Below are 17,821 nucleotides of genomic sequence, written 5' to 3'. Positions count from 1 at the left end.
AAATGCAAGAAAATAACTGCCTGAATGTGCAAATGTCAAACTTAAATATGTTTGCCCCCCTTTCATAATGTTCCATAATGTATGTTTTCTGGATAAATAAATGATACTTAATTTTACCTAAATACCTATAAGCACGAGAATTATGTGTAAAGCTATAGAATAATAATTAGAGGTATATCTTATCTTTAACTAATGCTCTTTCTAATGATTCTTTAATTTTTTTATTTAAAGATAGAAAGCTGCATTATCGGAAGTTCATTTTGTTTAAAGTGAAAACGATATAAAACACATTATAATCTAACTCCATAAAATTCACGTAATGAGCGCATTTGACATAAAAATTGTTTGTGATCGTTTGTAATTGATTCCAAGCAAGTTAATTTCAGATGACTAAACGAATTCGTGTACAGCAGCGGTTCTCAACCTTTTTGAGTGATGTACCACCTACAGTTATTTTTATTATTTTTGGTACCACCTATACTTTTAAATTGTATTATCAATACTTACTAAGTACTACTATTTTAATTTTTTCTGTGTTTTATGTACCGCCGCCAATAATGATATGTACCACCAGTGGTACATGTACCACAGATTGAGAACCTCTGGTCTACAGTAAACATAATTTTTAATACATTGTCTAGAAATTTTAATTTTAATAATTTATTTGCACTGATAGGTAACGAGTCAGTTCTGTAAATAATATAAAGTACGGCTTTAGTAGCTGATCCAAAACTATTGCCACCCGTCGCAAAGACAATTGAGGGATTAGTAACGTCAACTATTTATTATGATACTAAATCGGTATGGACATCCCACCAGCGTCAGGTCAAATTTCTTATATCGTGACGAAAAGAATAACTTTGTAAATACACTGTATAACATAACAAACCTTTATATTTTTGTGATGGAGAAGTTAACAGGATATCGTTTATAAAATAAAATACAGGGTCCATTTAAAAAAACATAAGTTTGGTCTGCCACTATGTTATCGAACACCCTGTAACATTCTAACTAATTCTGTAATGAGAAACTCAAAGTTGGCTACAATTTTTGTTATTAACTTTTATTGCTATCTGTTACTATAACGGATCTACGGAGCTTTATTGCACTAATCAATCACCCTGTATAGTGGGTGGCCAAATTATTAGGTAAATTAGACATATTTCCATATATTCTAGTTTAAATGCATATTTTGAGTAAAACAACAGGTGGTCATGCTATTTTACTGTATGGTGTTGGTTTTGCTAATAAGAATTTGTGAAAAACTCAATTTTTGTTCGTATTTTCCTTGCTATGCATTTTAGAAAAATTCTGTGAAGACAAAACTTTTGCAATTAAATTTCTTACAAGAGAAAATTAATTGCAAATTGAAAAAATAATAATTTTTAATGCAAAATTGGCAAAAACCATGAAAAAGGGACACAAAAAGGGTTTTTTCAATAATCTTAAGGTATTTAAAATTCAAAATTTATCCAGAAAATGTTTTTAATATTATAAAAAAACGCACAAAGTTTCAACATAATCGATCAAGTAGTTTTCGCAAAATAACTTTGCAACGTACGTTTTTTGAAACAGAATTATTCATTTTCAAAATTATGCGTCAATGTTTTAAATACTTGAACGAATTCAAGCTTTCAGGCAGAATTCGAATCATTGAAATTTGTTGAATAAGAGAGCCTAGTAAATTTTTTAAACAGCTATACAATTTTAAGCTAATAAACAAATAGAATTACTTTTTTAATTGGGTATCAATTGACATTTTTTTAAACATTTTTATCGAAAGTTCTGGCAAAGCTGCGTTTAAAAAACATAAGATTGGTCTATTAGTTCCGAAGTTTTGATCGATCTAATTTGACCGGAATTAAAACGTTAGTACGAAGGTTTTAGGTCTGTTTTTTAAACAAATACCTTTGTTGTGTCAAGTACTTCAAAATTTTCACCTTTTTCTATTTTGTACAACCTGGTTGAAATGTTGATTTGAAACTCTAATAAATACAGACAAATCGACGAGAAGCAGTGTTGGAGATAGCATTTTTAGGCCGATTCAAAAAAGAAATTACGCGTTCAAAATAGCGACGAGTTTGAAAATTTCAATTATCTCAGCTTCTAGTGGACAAATTTTAATCATGTTTTTACATTGGGGTTCCGTGAGTTAAAACTTTCAAATATGATACTTTTAAAAGCGTATAAGCGTATAATTATTTATGTTCCATGTTTTTGCGTACTTATAAATGAATATTCACTTGCAAAATTACGTTATTTTTTTCCTTTTTTTTTTCATTTGTTAAGGATACAATATTTATGTTAACAACTGTAATATGTTTTATCAATTAATGTAAATATATATAATAAGTCTAACTTTTTAAATCTTTAAATTTAGACTACAAGTGTTATCTTTTTTTAAGCTTAAAAATTATTGTAGTTGTTTAAAAATTTCCATAGGCTTTCGTATTCAACGGACTTCAATGATTCGAATTTTATTTGAAAGTATGAATGCCCTTTTGTATGTGAAAAATATTTCAAGTGGGTATTTAAAAAAAAATTGTTAGCTTTGCGTAATTTTGAAAATTAAAAACTTTTTTCAAAAATTTAGATTGCAAAATTATTTTGTGAAAACTACTGAATCGATTGTGCTGAAATTTTGTGTAGTTTTTTATATTATAAATAACTTCTGGGTAAATTTTGAAGATTCTATTATTGAAAAACATTGATTTGTGACCTTTTTAATTGACTTTGCTAATTGTGCAATAATAATTATTTTTTCAATTCGCAATGAATTTTGTTTTGTAGTAAATTAATAGCATTTTCTAAATGCATAGCGGCAGAGAGATAGGAACAAAAACAAAAACTTATTTTTTTCATAAATTGTTTAATAAAAAATTTAGTTTAAAATATATTAAATATTTTCAAACGCAAACTCGAATAATATATTTTAGGCCACGTTATGCGAAAACAATAAATATAATGTGTAAAAACGAGAAAAATCGCAGAAGTACCCACAAAAAATAAAAAATAATCCTATGGCTGTAAAATAATCTAATATTCGGTAACAAATCAACACTCACAAATGAAGTTAGGTACTTTGGTACGCTTTGTAATGAAACGACTTTATTACGCTACTCCAATGTCTTTATTGAAAAAAGCGATTCCAATATAAACAATACAAGTTTCATAAAAAGGATAATGGCTGCCATTAAAGCACTGAAGAAGAACTTTGATTTTTTTAAATAGGAATGTACATCATGTGACACCTCATTTAAAAGCTTTTGAAATACTGATTACAAAAATGTGTAATACTTTAATCCTTTTTGAGAGCGTAGGTACAAAATTCCGGTCGAAATATTTTTAAATGCATTATAAGTATTTTTAAAAAATTTAAACGCAAAATGAAATATTACAGTATTATTGAGTGTAAAAAGTCCCTGAGAACTTTTATCATCTTTATTTTAATAAGTCACAGGGGTGAAAAAAAGAGAAAATTTAGTCTGATTTTTAATTTCGAATATATCATTCGAAAGAAACTTTTTGTTTATTCTAAGGAAATTTCAACCCTCGGTAATAATGCAATTTTTCATTCTACGTTTAAATTTTTCAAAAATACTTATATTAGTTTTCTCAGCATTCGAAAAAAATGAATGCGTTTAAAATTAATTCGACCGAAATTTTGCGCCTACGCTCTCAAAAAGGATTAAAGTATTATACATTTTTGTAATCAAAGCTTTTAAATGAGGTGTCACATGATGTACATTCCTATTTAAAAAAATCAAAGTTATGCCTCTCGCCTGAAGAGGGATCGCGTAAAGTTCGAAACATTGATGCCTATAATATACTATGATTATTTTAAAAATCGACCTGTCAAGCGTTTTGCTTAGGTGCTAAAAATAAATAACTTAATAAGGGGGGGGTAACACTTATTCGGGCGCACTGTATGTATGTAATATGTTACAAGAAAAATGTACATAAACACAAAACATTTATTGTTTAATAAGAAGTATAGTACCTAGATTGTATTGAATGCAGATAATGTAAACTTTATGGGAGGAACCGTAAGTATCACAGAACTTATGTTGAAAATGAAAATTAACAAAAAAGAATATTATTGTAGTTTCAAAACAATCGATACAATAAAACCCCTTATATAAAAATAAAGTAACTGCTTTGGCATAAAATACCGGCCTTTGTGTATTTTTTTAAAAGTACAGTTTAAACAGAAAACACGATAGTCTCTCACAAACCGGTTTTGTACCATGTACTTTTTGCTGAACGTTGAACATTTCTACAAGAAGTTTTCTTATAAAGAAGTTTTTATCATAAAACAAAATACTGTAATTAGGTACAAGACTTAATTCATTAGAACTAATATCTAAAAACTAACATCTTTGGAAATTGCAAATGTAGTGTAGACAAATGGCTTAGTTGATAATTATTCTTATAAAGGCTATCCCGTTCACGAAAGAACATAATGAATATACTGTGTGTCGCATTTTTAAGATGAAGATATCCCTACATTTTGACTATCAAAGTAAATACAGATTTGAAGTTTTGTACAGTCACACAGGTTGAAGGTTCAATTTTTTCAAGATACTCAACTAAAATAATTTAAATTTGAATCGTGGCCCTATTGCGAATCCACAAATAGGATAATTTTTTTATATTTTGCTACACATTCGAGATATCGGAAAAAATATCTGAAAAAGTAGTTTCCAATATTATTCTAACCAAACGTACCAAATTTCATAACAAAATCCCCACTTTTAGTTTTTCAGTGTTTGTAGTCAGGACCCTAAAATTGTGTGACCACTAACCCTATACAACTTAAAATGTCGTTGTGAAGGCACAAAAATATTTATTTTATACATATTTTGAAACTTGTTTTAACACTAGAAGCACCAGAGTGGTAATTTTGACTGCTTTCTATTTTTGAGCCTCTATATTACTTATTCACAGTTATTTTATAAACTTGATAATTTAGGACGCTCATAAATCTATTTGAGGATTGCAATTTCTATTTTACAGGTACATAGTGTAATTAATTTTTAAATATGTTGATGTCTATCTAGAAAAAATACAGTCCTTATGACGGAGAACAAGTACCAGATCTGAGCGATTATCAACAGATAAATTTGCCCTTGCGTCGGTAGTATGCTACCCATTTATAGAGAATTATATTTTTATACTATACACCTGGCTAAAATGTATCTACATATCTACATACATAGCGAATAAACCCGATAAGTTTGGAATTAAATTCTGACTTGCAATGATGTCTAGTCTAAATATTTATTGGAACGGATTTCCTTACCTAGGAAAAGATGAACAACGACCAGCCAATCAACTTTTCTGGGGAACATGTAGTTAGCCTAATGGAACCACTTATAAATAACGGAAGAAATGCCACAACGGATAATTTCTTTACGTCCGTAAGTTGGCAAATTAATTACGAATGAAGGCTACCACTGCAGTGTTGGAACAATAAACCGAGCAAAAAACGAAAAGTTTTAAACATCAAGACTTGTCGCTAACGGCGTACCAGGGAAAAACGATCAAAAATGTAGTGCTGAGTTCTCTACATTCAAATAATATTGAAATAGGCACAGATAAAAGGGAGAAACCTGAAACCATTACCTACTACAACCATACAAAATACGGAGTAGATGTTGTAGATCAGATGGTCAGACAGTATTCAATCAAAACAGCTTCAAGAAGGCCGTTGCAGGCATTTTTTTAAATATTTTAGATATGGCAGGAATAAATGCTTGGATTCTATATAAGGAAATTATTGGTAGTCAAATATCTAGGCAAACTTTCCTACTTCAATTAGCAGACTAGCAGAAGAATTGCGACAAGATCATATTATGACTAATACTCCGGTCAACTTACACATCCGAGGCTACAAAAATTACCATCCAGCTGAAAATTGGCAGGATTGTTCAAAATACCATCATAAATGAAATCTAAAGTCCTTATAAATCCGACCCGAGCTAAAAAATTTACGCGGGGTCAAAGGTCACCAAATATAGTTTTTAGCGATTTTCAGCGAAACGGTAAGTTTTATCAAGAATTTAGTTCTTACAAAAAGTGTAGATTAGATAAATATCTATAAAAAGTGTTTCAATTCCTTTTTTTTTCTAAGAGCCACCGTTTTTGAGATATAACGATTCAAAAAGTTGTAATCGTCATAATAAATATGCACACGTTTCCACACCTTTGAGGTAGTGTACTTACTGCTTTTTAATGTGGTAATCACGTTTTTTAACGTGGTTTCCCCAGTAGGCCTATTCCACGGATCTGTTATGATTCTGTTTAATTTGAAACTATTGAATACAGTAGAACCCCGCTAATCCGAACCCCGCTAATCCGAACATTCGGCAAATCCGAACCAACGGAAAGTGAACAAAATTTACAAGTTCAAGACAAGAACTTAAAAACATGTTTATCATACAGAGTAAAACCAGAAAATTGGACAATGTAGGATTATTAGGACTTTGACATTTAAAATTTCTTAAAAATAAATACGTACTTTAATATTTAGTGCATGCTTATAAAGGTTAAACATAAACCTACTTCGGTTCCCTTGTAGTCAATTTGAGTCCAAAAATATTGTCCATACTCTTGCGAGAACGTTTTGCGACACAAAATCAACGACAATGAAAGCTTTGAATTACTACAGGCTAAATTTCGGATAATCCAAACTTTTAGGAATCCGAACAGGCTGCCCCCCCAATTAGTTCGGATTTTCGGGGTTCTACTATAGTTGATATTGGCAAGGGTTAAAAATGATAAAAGTTATAAAAAGCGGTATAAATTTAAAAAAGGGAAATTTTTCCGACTGGTTCATAATTTTCTATTACTTCTGCTTCCTCTTCTCCTTGTTCTTCTTCTTCTTCACCTTCTAGTTCTTCTTCTTCTTGTTCATCCTGGGTGCAAAGTAAATTGCCCCAATAATGACACATCGCATGGCTTCTCGATAGAATCAAATGAATCCTCAATTATTGTTGGTGATTCAACATTGGAGCAGGACCGGTTTTGACAACTAGTACATGCTACCGAACAAAACAGTCAAACTTTTTTGCAACCACATTTAGCGCTACATCCCTTTTTACAGTTGCAAAAAATTGTGTTCCGGAGTTTTTCCGGCGCAGGAGGAAGTAAAGTTTGAATTGGTTCTAATGAACTGTCGACTAATTTCCATCCTCAGTCTTTTGGATCTAGCTGATAACCAAGCCACACTTTAACTGGGTAATATACCCGGAAAAGATGTTGATGAGCGGCCGCCGAGGTTGGAGGAAGACAAGATAACTGCACTTGTTTTTTATTTCAAGTATTTTTAAAGAAACATGCATATCGAAATGTATCTAAGCACGTAGTTTTTTTAGGCGCTCCATACATAGAGAGAAGAAAGCTAATTCCGTTGGAAATAACTTCTTGTGTAGTTGAATTAGTTTTTTTTTAAAACTTCAGCACATTCAAGTGAATCTTGTTTTTCAAACATTTTAAAAACAGTCGTTTTACCCCTCCTGAAAAATGCAGATGTCGTATCACAGCCAGTTATTGCGTGTAAAAATAGTATATGATTTTGACCCTTAAAGTAGATAAACTTTTTGATGAATATATTTCCAGATGAAGGATTTCACCACCCAGGAAGATTAGGGTGTAATTTGCATAATAGTAAACAAACTAAATTTGCATAAAGTTTATTGTATATTGTAATCATACTTAGCAATAAACATTTTGTCTAGAAAGTTGGCTTTCATTATTATGTTCAAACCCTTCTGAGAAAAAAATAGGCAGGGTGATTAGATTAGCCGACGTACCGATAGAACGTGTTTAATCCGACAAAACCGATCTTTACAAATTGAAAAGTTGAAGAATTATTATAAGTTAATATTTTGTCATATCAATTTACTATTTTTGTTGAAAATAAGCCGTAAAATTGAAATAATTCTTATTATTTTCGCGTTATATTCATTTTGTAAAAATTTTTTTGATGGAAGATGGAACTAAAATATAATACAGCTTATACATCGCATCCCTCGGTAGACCAGAAGCTGTATAGTAGAAACATTATCATATTTATAATATTTTATATTATGCGTAATATAAGTTGAGCTGCACACGAAAACTACAAGTGACGCAACGTAGAATGGAAAGATTATTGTTAGGCATAACGTTAAGAAATAGGGTAAGAAACAAAAAAATTCGTAGAAGAAGTGGTGTAGAAGACATTATAAAACACATAGCTAAATTAAATGGAAGTGGACAGGACACGTCGCTAGAATGAAAGATGATAGGTGGACCAAAAAAATATTGGAGTGTAGACCGAGAGCGGATAGACGAAACCAGGGAAGACCACTCACAAGATAGACTGACGACATAAAGAGGATTTGTACCAACTGGATTGCAGCAGCGCAAGATAGATCTGAATAGAAGTTTTTCGAGGAGGCCTATGTTCAGCAATGGACGACTATGGGCTGATGATGATGATGAAGTTAGCTGGCCGATAGAATATTATGTTTACTTGTATTACAGTTTCAGTGATGTATACAGGGTGAGGCAGATAAAGGGCCTATTAGAAATATCTCAAGAACTAAAGCTAAGAGAATAATAAAAATTGGAATACAAGGGTTTTGAGGTATAAACTATTTAATGAAAATATTTTGGTCTCTTTGCTACTTCCAGTTATACCGGAAGTTGATTGTAACTTCGTTTTTTTAAATGGGACACCCTATATATTTTTACACTTTTGGATTCTCCTCGCTTTCTTTTTTCTTAAAATATAAGGTTTTGTAATATTATACAGGGTAGGTTAAAAGATAATAACGTTTTCTTATTAATTTCGTAGCAATATTCACACCCTGTAGGATTGTAGTAGTTTGACATAATAAACTCTATTAATGTTCAAATGATTTTTAATATAGTCTACTATTGTTAAGAGTTATTGGTATAGTTTAATTTTTCATTTTAGTATACAGGGTTGGTCGAAACTCGGAATGAGTATTTTCTGAGTTTTCTTAAATGAAACACCCTGTATTTTAGTATTGTAATGAAATGTTCTTTTATGGTACTTTTTAATTTCTTAAGTATTCCCTATACCTAACTGCTTTAATTTGTGAGTTATTGGTGATTCAAGCCAAACATTAATTGCGACACAAAATAGGTAAAATTGTATTAGGTTGGCCGTGAAAATATTCAATTACAAATATTTTTTTGGAAATAAATACATATTAATCTAGACTGATACTTAAAATTGCCAATAATGGTTGAGGTGTCAAAATACCATCGAAGTTAAGATTGTTGGTGCAATTAACAATTAAGCACAAATTAAAGCAGTTAGGTATAGGGAATGCTTAAGAAGTAAAAAAGTGCCATGAAATATCATTTCATTACAATACTAAAATATAGGGTGTTTCATTTAAGAAAACTCAGAAAATACTCATTCTGAGTTTCGACCCACCCTGTATACTTGAATTAAAAATTTAGCTACACTATTAATTGTTAACAATAGTAGACTATATTAAAAATCATTTGAACATAAATAGAGTTTATTATGTCAAACTACTACAATCCTACAGGGTGTGAAGATTGCTACGAAATTAATAAGAAAACGTAATTATCTTTTAACCTACCCTGTATAATGGTACAAAACCTTATATTTTAAGAAAGAAGAAATCGACGTAAATCCAAAAATGTAAAAATATATAGGGTGTCCCATTTAAAAAAACGAAGTTATAAACAACTTCCGGTGTAACCGGAAGTACCAAATCGATGAAAATATTTTCATTAAATAGATCAATCTTCAAAACCTCCATATTCCAATTTTCATAATTCAGTTTCCTTTAGTTCTCGAGATATTTCTAATAGGCCCTTTATCTGCCTCACCCTATATACGTGGTGTACTAATACATATTATGACGATTAGAACTTGTTCAACTCTTTCAATCGTTGTATCTCAAAAACGGTGGCTCTTACGAAAAAAAGTATTAAGACTTTTTTTATAGATAATTATCTAATCTACATTTTTTGTTAGAACTAATTATATGATAAAACTGGCCGTTTCGCTGAAAATCGCTAAAAACCATATTTGGTGACCTTTGACCTCGCGTAAATTTTTTTAGCTCGGGTCGGATTTATGAGGACTTTTTAGATGTCATTTATGATGGTATTTTGAACAATTCTGCCAATTTTTAGCTGGATGGTAATTATTGTAACCTCACTCTTATTTTTGAGTTTATCTAGACCGGTCTATAAGGACAAGACAACATCAACGGATACAAGTCTAAGAGGTAAAACACCCCAATCAAATAATAAATGTAGGCAATGCCAAACAGGTAACTGCATAAATTGTGCTTAGCTTAAATAATTGAATAATTTGTTTAAATTAAATAAATATGTATTTTCCTAGTAGGTATTTACTCAATATAGGGTTTTTTCAAGTAAAAAAGATTACAACAACGACTGGCGATAGCAAATTCTACTACCTGTCATTTTGACCGTCACGGTGCTTCTAGGAATGCAAAAATGCTAATGCTTCTAGTGTTAAAGCATGCAATCAATACATTATTAAAAAATGAATTTGAAACATTTTCTAATTATGATCTCAACTGTCAGTTTCATTTGAATGCCGTGCATTGACAAAACAACTGAAATCGACACCTACTGATAGTATTCACCATTCGGAGTACCATCTTTATCCTGATACGTCGGAGAACATCTCTGGTGAAGGCCATTTTCACCAACTCCCGACGATGTACTGGGAGTATTAAAATGTTCATTTTCCAAACCACTCCTGGTAAGCATTAAAAAACGAAGAGCAAATGTATTAAATTAATATATTATTGGTAAAAGTAAAAGAATAATCCTACACGACGTATACTGATTAAAAATAGGATGCCGGTTTTGAAATGTGTATATTCGTTTCTTAAATTTAAATCTGGATCGTCTTAAAAAGCTTTTAGCAGCTGTAATGCGTGCAGAGTAGGCCACAACTACGATCCAACTTGAACAAAATGCACACCCCATATCTATCAAAAGGGGCGTTAGACGGGGAGATACAATTTCGCCGAAACTCTTCAACCAAGCACTAGAAGACATTTTCAAGAGATTACAATGGGAAGAATATGGAATCATCATTAACGACCAATATTTAGTGTATCACCTAAGATACGCTGATCATCCTTATAGCTACAGACAAGGAACAACTACAAAAAATAGTGATACAACAACTAGACCAAAAAGGCAGTAAAGTTGGATTAAATATGAATTACAACAAAACAAAAGTGATAACAAATCAAGAAGATAAGTTAAGAATCGTAGTTAAACAAAACCAAATAGAAGATGTGAATGAATACAAATATAATTGGGACAAATAATAAACTGAATAGGCAACCAAACGACAGAAATAAGAGACGAACGAAGTTAGCGTGGGCCTCGTTTGGTAAGCTCAGCTTCATATTGAAGAATAAAAAATAACCTCGATATCTAAAAACGAAACTTTATGACCAATGTATTCTTCAGGTCCTCACATATGGATGACAAACATAAGCGAATATGGCCATTCACAAAAAGCGAATATGGACAGAATTGCGAAAACACAAAGAGCAATGGAAAGTCAAATGATCAACATAAGACTATCAAATAGAAAAAGGAATTCCTGGGTATAGACCAGGGCGCATCTGTAAAAATATTAGTACATTTGGATGTTGAGAGGTGACTCGTATTTTTTTGCAGAAATTGCTTGAAAATAACTCATAATAATATTTGAGTTATCCACTCAAAAAGGTCCGAAACATTGTTTAAATAATCAAAATGTCAAAAAAAGAAGGGAAAATTCGATTTTTTTTTGGTTGTTTGATTATAATTTTAAAAGTATTTATTTTCGGGAAAAGTTGCACCGACATAAAAGTTGCGTAATTAAATTTCCTATGTTCTACAATATAGGACTAACTGAAAATTTTAAAAATTGTCACCCTTGTTGTAAAATAGCAATAATTTCGAAAAAACCATAAAAAAACAAGTATTCTCATTTTACGTTTTTCAACCATTTATGCTACACTTAGGACCTTCATATTTCACCCAGAAAAACATTATGCCATGATAAAACAATACTGTAAATTTCATTAAGATCGGTTTAATAGATTTTGCAATCCAGCTTTCGCAAAAAAAATTCATTTTTTCAAAATGTTACAGCACTGAAAATAAAGCAGACAGCAAGTTGAATTTTCTTTTGCATATACTGTACCTTTCATTTGCAATTCTCAAAATTAAAAACATTAATTTTTGGTGCTACGCGCAGGACAGCGGATACGTTCGCTCTGACTGGGCATTCCAATGACCTTTGATAATGATTGATAAATTTTAATTTTTAGTACATTTCGAAATAAATAAATAAATGTGTTTATTACAAAATAAAAACACATACTCTGTCCTTTGAAATAACACTTTTTTAGCAAAACTTTCTTTATTCCTATATTTTAACTTAGAAAATAAAAGTGTATTATTTTTAAACATATGCAATTGTTTAAACAATTTTTTACAAACAATAATCAAATTAGTTTGATTTTTGTGGAATTAAAATATTAACATACAACAAAATATAGAGTAAGAAAATAATATATTAGATCAAGATTGGAAGAAATTTTGGTGGAAATTAATTTGTGTGAATGGAACACCGCTGTCCTGCGCGTAGCACCAAAAATTAATGTTTATTTAAAAAAATTCCTGAAGCCGTGGTAGTTAACCGATTTTAATTTTGCAATTTGTAAATGAAAGGTACAGTATTCTTTTATTTGTAAAAAACATTTTAACTTGCTATCTGCTTTATTTTCTGTCATGCAACATTTTGAAAAAATTATTTTTTTTTTGCGAAAGCTGGATTGCAAAATTTATTTTGCAAAATCTATTGAACCGATCTTAACTAAATTTACAGTATTGTTTTATCATATCATATAGTTTTTCTGGGTGAAATATGAAGGTCCTAAGTGTAGTAGAAATGATTGAAAAACGTAAAATGCGAATACTTGTTTTTTTATGTTTTTTCGCAATTATTTCTATTTTGCAACAAGGGTAACAATTTTGAAAATTTTTAACCAATCTTATGTTGTAGGAAATTTAAATATGCAACTTTTATTTAAGTGCAACTTTTCTCGAAAGTGAATACTTTTAAAGTTATAATCAAAAAAACGAAGAAAAAAATCGAATTTTTCCTTCATTTTTTGACATTTTGATTATTTAAACAATGTTCCGGATCTTTTTGAGTGGAAGGATAACTCAATTATTATTATATGAGTTAATTCCAAGCAAATTCTGCAAAAAAATTAGAGTCACCTCTCAACGTCCATCTCAAAACAGATCCGCCCGGGACTAGTAAGAAATATCACAAAAGTTAAGGATGCTACTCGTCACACAGCTAAACTAAAATGGAAATTCGCCGGTCATATTCCCGTCATTCTCCCTCAAGAGAGGGAGACCATATATATGAGATAGGTAGATGACCTAAAACACCAAGCCGGCTCAAAATGGATGCACATGGCTCATGATAGAGAAACATGGAAGATCGAAGGGGATGCCTATGTCCAATATTGGATGTTGCAAGGCTGATAGATAGAATACGTGCAGATAGATTTCAATTTTAACTAATAAAAATGTCTTAAATCATTAAAAACTACTACTTTTACTGATTTTAGTAAATATAGACCAGAGCATTTAAGACAAATTAAATCGACTTTTAAATACAGCACCTAGAGACTTGCAAATTTTTAAATTGTGTTCAGAACGACGCGCGACGTCAGGAGAAAGTCTATTATAGAAAAAAGGGTAGAAATGCATAATTGCATTTTAAAATGCATAAAATGGGTACCCCGTCAAAATAGCCCCATCGAAAGAGCTCCGACATAATATCCCGCACACAAAACAGCTCCGACAAAATAGCCTGCAGACAAAATAGCCGCGGAACAATAGCTCGCCCACAAAATAGCCCCGACAAAAAAGCTCCCTTCAGAATTCATCATGAAATAATTCCTTAAAAATATATTTTTTCGGAAATGGTAATTATCCTCTATTCAGATGTTTATCTTAACCACATTAAATAAAATTTTCAGAGAACTCGAACACAATGTCGAAAAATCAGGGAAAAAGTTTCCTGGTTTTCCTCCTGATTTACTATGGGATCACTAACACAAGAATTTTACTGTCACCATTGCGTGTCGTTGTCCTTTTAAAGACGGATCACATGCTATGACTTTTTTGGGATGGATATTCTTAAGTTAAATTATTAGAAGAATTTTTTTACTAAGCAACAACATTTTTGTTTAATTTAATATTTTGAATTTTGACAACGACATCCGAAGTGGAAATCGAAACGTTAATAAAATCATTTTTTTAAGTTAATTTGTGGCTTATTTTCCAATTAGAATAGTGATTTAAAATAAATGGTACTCCGTTAAAAGCTAAAACTTTTATTGGGGGTATTTTCGTCGGGGCTGTCTTGACCGGGGCTATTTTGTGTGCGATCTATTTTGTCGGGGCTATTTTGTTTACGGGCTATTTTGTCGAGGCTATTTTGTACCCAGGCTATTTTGACGGGGCTGTTTTGACGGCGCTGTTTTGACCGGGCCATTTTGACGGGTCACGCATAAAATGTATCCAAAATTTCAAAAATATTTTTTAGTTATATTGGCTATCTATGCATATGTTATTCCTCTTCCGTCCAAAACGATAGAATAAATTTTAAAGAATACGACTGAAGGCCCTTTTTTAGTTTTTAATATGTACGTTAATACATTATATTTTAAAACAGGCGATCCAGCAAAATTTAAGAAACTTTTCAAGTATACAAGTTTCTCTTTTTGTATATTAAGGGTAGTTAGAGGTAAGGGATTTTGACAAGAGCTATGAATCATGCAGACACAGTACATACACAAGTTTACGTGTTATTTACAAGGTCATAGCTCTTGTCAAAATCCATTACCTCTGGAACTTTGACGATTGAGGGTAGTTAGGACTAGCTAAATCAGGGCTTGGCTTTGTATTCAACTTACCTAGGCAATCCTCCGTTCATGTGTAGAAGAGGAGGTGGGGGGTAACTGCTTTGTGATGCTTGGTGATAATTGTTTTGAGTTGCATTCGGTTCTATGATCATATAGCCTCCAGATGCTGCCTTGCTTTGAGCATTATATTGCGCCAACCTGTAAAACAAATGTTGTTCTGAAGCTATTTTCTTGTGGCATTTTTACAATTAAAAATTAATTTAAAACTGTAAAACAAAAAATAGACAAATGAAATATAAGCCTTTTCTAGCGAATAGGAAAATATAACTCATGCATAAAAAAGTCCGACTCTAGGATTATACACTAAAACCAAGCAACAAGTAGTTGTTTACCTTCTAATGAGCTTAAGTCCTTTAATATTACCAGAGAGTTAGAAGATAATGGGTTAACATGGAAAGAGGTGACAGCCCTGGCCAGAAACAGATATGAATGGAGGGGGACTGTAGAGGCCCTATGTTCCAAATGGAATCAAGAGGAGTAAAGTAAAGTAAGTAGAGCTTTAAGTCATAACTTGTAGGTTCTAGTTCTAGTAGGACGTTGTACCGGGTGTCCCAATAAGAACGGCTCTCGGCCATATCTCAGGACTGTTTATAGTACAGCTTTGAGAAAAAAAATTGATAACAAAAGTTGTCTCGAGAAAAGCCTGGAAATTATTTTCATAATTGTAGGTCCACCGCTAGAGGGCGTAATTGAATATCAAAAATTAAAAAATCAAAATTTGTCTAATGAAAGGGCACTGGAAATCCGAGCATCGTATTCTTCATAAAATTCTGCGCATATTTGATTTCACAAGTTTAAGTATTCTTTTGCAAATAAGAGGTGGGGGTGAGTGGGAACCTTGTTATGAAAAAATGGCTGTAAGTCCGGTTCTGCTAAATCGAATTTTTCAAACTTGGTCTTGTTGAAAACAGCTCCTTTTCGTCAATGTAAGAGTTATAATTCTGAAACAGCCTAATAAGTAATGTGCCAGCTAAGAGGCGTTATTTAATTTTTTTTTAGAAATCTAGTTTTTATTGGAAAATATTAAATACAAGTATGTATTTTTAATCCTGTATTACAAAATTAGACCAAATTAGCAACAGAATAGAGAAAACCGCATATCGATACCTTTTTTCTTTCTCGAGATATCTTAAGAAACGTGTAAATTTTAAACATAACTGTAAAGGTAGACTTCCGCACCAAGCGACCGAGACAGGAGACCGCGACAGGCGACAGATAGGCGAGGTCTCCCCACGACTGCTCTCAATGCAATTATATCAGGGTAGTTCTGCAGCCCGCGACAGAGACCAGCGACCAACTATCGTCTAAAGGTAGACTTCCGCACCAAGCGACCGAGACAGGAGACCGCGACAGGCGACAGATAGGCGAGGTCTCCCCACGACTGTTCTCAATGCAATTATATCAGGGTAGTTCTGCAGCCCGCGACCGAGACCAGCGACCAACTATCGTCTATCGCGACCTATCTGTCGCCTGTCGCGGTCTCCTGTCTCGGTCGCTTGGTGCGGAAGTCTACCTTAATCGCGACCTATCTGTCGCCTGTCGCGGTCTCCTGTCTCTGTCGCTTGGTGCGGAAGTCTACCTTAAGGCCGTCCGCAACATGGGTCGATCGAAGACACGTCTCGAAGTTTGCGCGTCTTGCTCGTCTTGTACGAACCCTGCGACACAAGCGATTGCCCTCCGCACACTAGTCGAATCTGTTTTTATAAATTAACGCATTTTTTATATAGTAACCAAAACGACTATTTCGATCTGTGAAAAGTACATTATTACATTTTTATACAGTTGCATTATACAGTTGAGGGTATTTTTCTACTTCCTCAACGAAACAGAAGTTCAATGTTTTCAGAATTTTACATTATAAACAATATATTTCCACAAAGCTAATAGTACTACAATCAACGAACATAACATTCACCGATCTTTAAAAAGACTAGAATTTAATTTAGGGCAAAAAATCAACAAAAACGAAGCAAACAAATAAAATAATGACTGTAAACGTGCGTCTCACTCGAACTTTCTCGTGCGCTTCAGATCGCACGGAACGAGAGTCGTACAAGACGAGGAGATTTGCAATCCTAAACGCGCCGTGTACGGAACTCAATGCCACAACGAAGGAACTTAAGTGACGGGGAGAGATCTACGCGATTGGAATCGAGTCGATTACTTCGAGCGTCGCTCCATGTGCGGACGGCCTTACTGTCACCGGTAAACGAAGTTAAGGAAAGGTAGTGTGCTGTGGAAAAACAAAGAAACATTTTCCAGATGTCAACGTATATAATTAATTAAAACAACAATATGACAAACACCACTATAAAATATAACAAAGAAAGAAAAACAACTACTTAGTGACGACCTAAATGCTCAAATTGTTGCCGATCATTTTCGATTTACTCTTTCAAGAGTAGATTGAATAGCGGTCTCGAAAAAATCTCTAAAGGTCAGAATAGACTTTTATTTATGGGGACGGATTAAAGACCTTTTGTTTTTGCAGCTAGGTTCACTACTCCAGAAAACATGATCCAAAGAATACGAAACGCCATTCAAAGCATTTCGAGAACAGAAATTGAAATCTACTTCAATCTACTCTTGAAGTAAGAGTAAATAATGCTTGCATCGAAAATGATGGCAACAATTTGAACATTTAGGTCGTCATTAAGTAGTTGTTTGTATTTCATTGTTATATTTTATAGTGTTGTTTGTCTTATTGTTGTTTTAATTAATTATACAGAGAGAGAGTCTGTAATTTGGAATAAATTCAATATGTATCTCAAATACTA

The 17,821-nt window shown here is 32.3% G+C and overlaps 1 protein-coding gene across 2 annotated transcripts in view; it reads right to left on the bottom strand.

Moving 5' to 3' along the window:
- Positions 1-17,821, bottom strand: part of LOC114339461 (uncharacterized) — a 255,414-nt gene that overhangs the window by 118,847 nt on the left and 118,746 nt on the right. Inside the window, exons 2-3 of one of the 2 annotated variants that reach the window (XM_050641520.1) lie at positions 15,036-15,182; positions 10,658-10,786 (exon numbers count right to left, since the gene is read on the bottom strand). In XM_050641520.1, coding sequence (XP_050497477.1) covers positions 10,658-10,786; positions 15,036-15,182 — 276 coding nt within the window. The remainder of the gene's footprint in view (positions 1-10,657; positions 10,787-15,035; positions 15,183-17,821) is intronic. The other variant, XM_050641521.1, reaches the window with a different exon arrangement.

Source organism: Diabrotica virgifera, chromosome 10, assembly GCF_917563875.1.
Source record: "Diabrotica virgifera virgifera chromosome 10, PGI_DIABVI_V3a".
Taxonomy (NCBI): domain Eukaryota; kingdom Metazoa; phylum Arthropoda; class Insecta; order Coleoptera; family Chrysomelidae; genus Diabrotica; species Diabrotica virgifera.
Note: the sequence above shows the minus strand (reverse complement) of the source record. Positions and strands in the feature narration are given on the sequence as shown.